We start from the raw sequence: 7,765 nt of genomic DNA, 5'->3' as shown, positions 1-7,765 counted from the left end.
CCGGCTCTACCTCTTCCCAGCTGTCTGACCTTGGGCAAGTGACTTAAACTCTCTGCACTTCAGTTTCTTTTTCTGTACAGTGGGGTTCATGACCTACCTCCCTACCTCATTGAGCTGTTTCAAAGATTAAAGGAGTTTGTATAGGTCAAGCCTTTAGACAGTACCTGGTGTTTAGGCAGTGCTGGAGAGGCTGAATAAAGTAAAATATGAAACAAGAAACGGTGAAACCACCAAATGGCCTTTTTTCAGGGAGGGCATTGGGACCCACCCCTTAAAGCCCATTCCAATCAGGCTTCCCCTAACAGCCCCTGTGCTCCCTCGCAGACAATGGAAGATTATAACAACTCCCTCGTTTACGATGATGAGTATGAAGAGCATGACCCCATCGTGATTTTGGAGGAGTTATCGAGCCTGGAAGGCGGCTTTGCCAGAATCTTCCTGTTGGTGATCTACAGCATTGTCTGTTTCCTCGGGATCGTGGGCAATGGCTTGGTGATCACCATTGTCTCCTTCAAGATGAAGAGGACGGTGAACACGGTCTGGTTCCTCAACCTGGCCGTGGCAGACTTCCTGTTCAATGTCTTCCTCCCCATCTACATCGCCTACGTCGCCATGGACTACCACTGGGTTTTTGGGAAGGCCATGTGCAAGGTCAGCTACTTCCTGCTCATCTACAACATGTACACCAGCGTCTTCCTGCTGACTGTCATCAGCTTGGACCGCTGCATCTCTGTGGTCTTCCCGGTCTGGTCCCAGAACCATCGTAGTGTCCGGCTGGCTTACATGGCCTGTGTGTTCATCTGGGTCCTGGCTTTCGTCTTGAGCTCTCCGACCCTCGTCTTCCGGGACACGGTCGATCGGCAAGGGAAAATCATCTGCTTCAACAACTTCAGCCTGTCAGCGGCTGGCTCTGCCCCACACCTGGCTCACCTCGGACAGGACCCTGTGGGCTTCAGCCAACAAATGGCGATAACCATCACTCGCTTCGTCTGTGGCTTCCTGGCCCCGGTCCTCATCATCACAGCCTGCTACTTCACCATCGTCTGCAAGCTACGGCGCAACCGCCTGGCCAAGACCAAGAAGCCCTTCAAGATCATCATGACCATCATCATCACCTTCTTCCTCTGCTGGTGCCCCTATCACACGCTCAACCTCCTGGAGCTCCACCACACTGCTGTGCCCAGCTCTGTCTTCCACCTGGGTTTGCCCCTGGCTATGGCCATCGCCATTGCCAACAGCTGCATGAACCCCATTCTCTACGTCTTCATGGGTCAGGACTTCAAGAAGTTCAAGGTGGCCCTCTTCTCCCGCCTGGTCAATGCTCTGAGTGAGGACACCGGCCATTCCTCCTTCCCCAGCCACAGGAGCTTTACCAAGATGTCCTCGGTGAACGAGAAGTCCTCGGTGAACGAGAGAGAGACCAGCATGCTTTGAATGCACAGGAGATGCCCAGCCGACACTCTCAAACTTGGAGCCCCAAAACCATGCCTTTTCAAGACCACGGCCGGAATGTCTTCAGCACCCCCATGAACTACTTCTGCATGGGTATGAACAGCATTTAGGGCTGGGAATTCAGGGCTTGGGACCCTGTTCTTCAAGTGGCATGTGGAGGAATGCCATCTTGGTCACAGCCTTACGCCAGCATCCCTTTTGGGTAGACTTGCCTTGAACAATGCAAGGCAAAAAAGGGAGCATTCTCAAGGGCATTGCCATGGACAGTGGGATTAAGCTACCTACTATGCTCACCCCAGGAAAGACTCGAGCACTCCACATGCCCATTCCTGGTGTGAGCAGAGAATGTCAGAGTAAACCCAATGTCATGCAGCTCACACTCACCCTGTATACCTTAATCAGCTGTGGCCAGAAATCCCGCCACTCAAGCCTGTGCAAATGCCCAGCTTTCCTGGGAGGAAGAGGACCTACGAGGCCACCACCTTCCAAGGCCTGGCACTTGGCTTTCAGGTTAGCTGTGAAGACAGACAATAGGTCCTAGGGTCACGTGAGCTCTCTGCTAGAACAAGAGAAGGGGTCTGCAGTGAGGACTCGGGTCTGGGGGAAGAAATGGAGGAAGAAGACCCTTCAAAGAGCAGCTCACTCTGGAACTTTCCACACCATGGTGCTTTAGGACTCAGCTGTTTTGGGGAGTGAGCAAGGGGTGGCGCCCCGCTCTGCTCTCACTTCGCACTTCTTAGCGGGACAGTCTGAGATAGGTATGACTGCAGCCTCCACCTCTTCCCAGGGATTCTTCCCTCCCTCCTAATCCACTTGGCGTTGGCTGGAGGCGTCCAGAAGGAAGCATTCCAGGGCCAGGCATGGGAGTGGAGGGGGGGGCGTGGGAGTGGGCTGGGCATCCCTTTCTTCTCCACTGCCTCAAAGCCTTGCTAGACAGCGGCCCCAAGCTGGGTTCCACCAGCACCCTGGGAGCACATGCAGGACAAAGCAGAACCTGGAGCCTGATTCTGCGCAGAAGCCCCTCTGTGCACAGCACACTACTTTCCTCATCTAGCGCGACAGCTTCCAGAGCTGCAGTGTCTGTCCCGCTTGCAAACGACAAAGCTCAAACTCGGAGAAGGAAGAAACTCATTCAGCATCACACAGTGAGCCAGAGACAGAGTTAAGATCTGAACTCAGCTTGGTCTGGCCCCAGAACCCTGTTCTTTTATGGAGAATGTATCTGTTGAGAATATTCTAGCCGATAATACTACCCTATGTTATTTAGCACTTCCTATGTTAAGCACTTTATATGTTATCTCATTTATTCCTACACCAGCCCTGAGTTAGGTACAATTATTACTTTGCCTTTACGTATATCAGAGGTTCACAGAGGTTTAGTAACTTGCCTGAGGTGCCCAGCTGGTCCCTGCCAAAGCTTGGATTTAAACTTACCCCTCGCTCAAGTAAAGCTGCAGAATCTTGGGGTTTTGACCATAAATATAGAATCCTCAGTGAGTTAATGCAAACATCTTAACAGCCTTTAAATCAGCTTTGCAAATCGTTCTCAAAAATTATCTAACAGGGCCTCCCTGGTGGCGCCAGGGGTTAAGACACAGCCTGTGAAGCTGTCCGCAGTCTCTGCAGCTTGAGTTTGATCCCCGGCCAGCCAGGGAGCAACCCACATGGCGCAGCAGACCTCTCCTGACTCGCCCGCTGCTCCCCTCAGCAGTGCACTTCGGTCAATCTGCCTGTTCTGCTCCCCACTCTGTCTCTGGTGAATCCTTTCACCACCACCCCACCACCACCTCTGGCCTATACCCCAGCTCTTGTATGCATAAATAAATAAATCTTCTTTAAAAAAAAAAAAAGATTCAACATGGCAAAGAAAATGCACTTGGCCTTCTTCCTTGATGCCCATCAGCATGCACCCAGCAGGACCCCCACCTCCTGCACCCCCAGAGCACTCCAGAAGGCAGTGGGGAGAGAATCCTGGCAGGAAGCAGCCTCTTGTGGACTCAAGGCCCTCTGGCCCCCAAATGTCCACATTCTGTTCTCTTGCAAATCTCTTAGTTGTGAAGCCAGCTCTCCAACAAGATACAGTGAACAGATGTAGTGTCTGCATGTCAGGCAGGTTCCCGAGGCCACGGGCTGTTTGGAATCACAGCTCATTAAGAGACAAATTGTTCCTTTTCTCCTTGGGTCTTCATGCTGATGACAAGGCAGGGCTGAATTGACCCCAGTTGGGGCCTCCACTTGCCTCAAACAGTCTGAACATGGGCAGTTTGAGAGCAAAAGGGGAGCCTGCAGGGCTGCCCAGTGCACCCCCCCCCACCTCCCTCTCCAGTGGAACAGAGGGAGCAGCTAAGGCACAAGGTGCCCTGGGCCCTCTCCAGGCCCCAGAGGGGACATCAGCCACCCGGGACTCTACCCCCCAGGGCCGTGCTGCTTCCTCAGGCCCAGTTTCTCGCTCCTCCTGGGCTGCGTGAAGGCCAGGCCCAGCAGAGCTGGGAATCATTTTGTCATTGGGAAAGCTGATGAGCAGGAGCAAAATTCAAACCGGCTGTTTTCCCCTTTCGCGTCAGCCTCCTTCTTTCTGGCTGCCCACCAGTCTTCCTGCTCTGATTGTGGTTTCCCATTAAAAATCCAAATGCAGGGGCCTGCCGGGTAGCACAGCGGGTTGAGCGCTGCTCTGTGAAGCTGTCCGCAGCCTCTGCAGCGCGGGTTCAATCCCGGCCGGCCAAGGAGATTCCCACATGGCACAGCAGACCTCTCCTGTCTCGCCCGCTGCTCCCCTCAGCAGTGTCTTCGGTCCTTCTGCCTGTTCTGCTCCCCACTCTGTCTCTGGTAAATCCTCTCACGCCCCACACCTCTGGCCTGTACCCCTGCTCTTGTATTAATAAATAAATCTTTAAAAAAAATCCAAATGCAGCCACAACCGTCCCTTTAACCTCATCCTTACAGCTTCTTCTGAGGCCCTGGCAGGGGGCATGTATGCCCCGGGGCTCACAAACTGTGCTCACTTGCATTATTGCATAGGCAGCCAGTGGAGGCCCCTCCCATGGAGCCAGGGTCTGGCCAGCTGGGCCTCAGAGCTCCTCCCCGGTGGGGTGGGTGGCTGACGGGGCAGGGGAAGCAGGCAGAGGCACAAGAAGAGAAGAGGGTGCTTGGGGACAGGTCAGGAGGAGAGAGACGCATGGAGGACATGGAGAATGGCGATGAGGGAAGTAGCCGATGTTAGCCAAGTGCCATCAGCAGTCACAAAGCCTCATCAAACTATCAGAAGGGTCTTGCGGGGAGGCCCTCCGACAGGATGGGTGATGCAGAAAGGGCCCGCCTCCCTTGTTCGGGGCCACACAGGCAGCAAACCACAGAGCTGGGCTGTGAGCCGGTTTTTCTGCCTGAGCTCCTGTGCCCAGAAGCTTCCTTCCACACGTTCATCCATGCATCTGCTTACCCACCCATCACCCACCAGCCTAATCCCCTTAACGTCCCGCCCTTTTACCCCAACATCCCTCCACTCATCTCTTCCCACACCTGTCAGGCACCCATCCATCTGCACACCCATCTCTGCACCCATCCACTCCTCCAGGTCTTAAAATTGATTTAATACCTACTCTTTACCAGGCCCCGTGGCTGGCACTGGGAATACGGGCATGACCAGGACGCACACAGCCTCTGTCCCCGTGAGCTCGTTCACTGGCTAGTGGGAGAGACAGCCAATAATTTTTAAAAACACACCCCAGTGGGAAAGACAATAGTGCGGGCTGCACTCATATGATAAAGGTCTGACCTTGCTCAAAGGCCAAGGAAACTCCCTCGGGGAAGATGCAGGAGATGTGCAGGCCGCAGGCGTGGGCTTGGCGGGGTGTGGGAGAGGGTACTCCCCGCAGAGGGCACGGCGTGGCCGGGGCCTGATGTGGTAGAGAGGAGGGCGAGGCCAGATGCAGGGTGAAGGGGCAGCCTCTGCAGGCGAGTGGCCTGCCCGGACCTGCGTCTGGAAGCAAAGCGGCTGCTCTGGGGAGGGCAGAGCGCATCAGGCAGGAGCCCCCCCCCCCCCCCCGCACTGTCTCCAGGGGGATCGTGATGGCGTGTGGCCTGCCAAAGCCACGGTGGAACTCAGAGATTACTCAAAAGCTCCCCACCCTTGGTCAGGGGAGCGGTTAGTGAGACGCCAAGCCAGGGCCCATTTCAGCTGCGCAGAGGCCTCGCTGCATTGCTTTATTGACGGAAATTAATTGTAAATATTATTCAAATTTACCTCCCAGTGCACAATTATATTTCTCAGGGGAGCCCTCTGAGCACATAATAAAGCCCTATAAATAATACATATATTAACCTAAGAGGAAGGGAGGCATGCTAATGCAGCATCACCCACCGCAGATGCGGGAATTTATGCAGATGAGACTCCCAAGTCACTGGATTCAGGGCTTGACTTCAGAAGTCTCCCCGAGTCCTTTCCTGGGGACTCACCAAGGTGTGGGTTCCCTCTAGGCCCTTCCATTTTCATTATCTCACTGAGTCCTTATTATCTCCGCGTGCAGAGGAGGAGATCGAGGTTCAAAGAGGTGCAGTGCCTTGCCCAGTGTCACACAGCCAATGACAGCTACGATGTGACCTGCGGTCTGATTCCCAAGCCACTCGCACACATAAGCTCTTCTCTGAAGAGGACGTCCCTGGAGGGAGCAGAGCAAGGTGTGATCTCTCCCCAGAGCCTGTTCTAAGGAATTGGGAGCGGGGAAAGTCACTGAGGGGTGACTTTTTCCTTTGGGAGGAAATTGTGTCCTGATGGGTTTATCACTTCCTCTTAATCCTGGGGATCTTAAGATTATTGTTTGGGGGCCTCCCTGGTGGCTCAAGGGGTTAAGCACCACACTGTGAAGAAATCTGTAGCCTCTGCAGCACGAGTTCCATCCCCAGCCGGCCAGGGAGCAACCCACATGGCGAGGCAGACCTCTCCTGTCTTGCCTGCTTCTCCCCTCAGCAGTGTATTTCAGTCCGTCTGCCTGTTCTGTTCCCCGCTCTGTCTCTGGTGAATCTTCTCACCCCCCCACCCCACATCTCAGGCCTGTACCCCAGCTCTTGTATGCATAAATAAATAAATCTTCAAAAAAATTATTGTTTGGAAGAGGCTTTATTTCATCAAGTTCATCTCTGCCCATGTTCCCATTTTATAGATGGTAAAGTTGAGGTGTCTTTGCAAATAAGACTGGGAGACCGCCTCCATCACTGCTATGAGATTCGGGCAAACACGCTCGTGTGTCACTTTTAAAGACCTGGGCATTCACCAAACTGCCCTCTTCATGTTTTAATTTGCTGACAAAGGCTTTGGTGCTCAGCCACCCAAGAGGGCCTCTGCTCGGGATCTGGGAATCACTGTGAAGTTTCCAGCAGAATCCTGGCTGACGTGGAGGCAGGAGATCTTGGAAAAACCCAGTACGGGGCAAAGACACACTGTATTTAGGGCAAAAACTTTACCCTTCAAAGTTGTCCTGGATACAGGTGAGGGATGCTCTCTCTTGATCTAGTGGTGGTTATGTGATTTTCTGTGCAAAACCCCACTTATCTGTACATATAAGTTGGATGCACTTACTGTATTCAGTAATGCCACAATAAAAGGGTTTTTTTTTTGTTGTTTTTTTTTTTTTTTTTTTTTTTGGTGGGACCCTTGTTGGCGGCCAGGGAAGGAACTGGCGCTGCAGAGGTTGCGGGCAGCCTTGCAGCCCAGCGCTCAACCGCTGCGCCACCAGGGGAGGCCCTGAAAGTATTTTTAAAAGTAAAGTAATTCACAGCGTCTGCGGGATGACTCCCACTTCCCTCGGAGTCCTGCACAGTCAGGTCTGGTGGCTTCTCTCTGATTCAAAAGAGCATCTTTAAGGAAGGAGGTGCCAGCAGGGTCCATGCAAAGAGGCAGCAGCTCAGGGAGGACTGAGCCCTCCCAAAAGGGACTCAAAAGGTCTTTGGCGGTTCTGACACAGGATTGCACGTTCCCAGGAGCCAGACGGCCTGGGCTCGGCTTCTGCTCTTCATATACACGAGCCGGTATGGGCTAGGGTTTCATCTCTCAGACCTTGTGCAAACTACTTGACATCTCCAAAGGTTTAGTTCTCATTTCTAAAATGAGTCTAACAAGAGTTTGCTGCCCATGAGGTTGCCTGGAGGGTTAAATGAGATGCCACACGTGCATGCAGCAGATGTGGGGCTCACATGAGCCCCACTCTTTCATCTGGATGTGCATTGCCTCCTCACTGGTCTCCCCACTTCCAGGTTGACCCCCTCACCACTCACTCTCCCCAAAGCAGCCCAAGCGAGCACCCATCACAGAGCCCAATAA

The 7,765-nt window shown here is 53.4% G+C and overlaps 1 protein-coding gene across 1 annotated transcript; it reads left to right on the top strand.

Annotated features, from left to right (window-relative positions):
- Positions 1-327: 327 nt before the first annotated feature.
- On the top strand, positions 328-1,434 carry CMKLR1 (chemerin chemokine-like receptor 1; the record flags this gene model as incomplete). Its single annotated transcript, XM_084253472.1, has 1 exon — positions 328-1,434. One exon carries the CDS (start codon positions 328-330, stop codon positions 1,432-1,434), a length of 1,107 nt encoding a protein of 368 aa, XP_084109598.1.
- Positions 1,435-7,765: the final 6,331 nt, after the last annotated feature.

Source organism: Talpa europaea, assembly GCF_964194135.1.
Source record: "Talpa europaea genome assembly, chromosome: 14".
NCBI lineage: Eukaryota > Metazoa > Chordata > Mammalia > Eulipotyphla > Talpidae > Talpa > Talpa europaea.
This window is presented reverse-complemented; position numbering and strand designations above follow the sequence as displayed.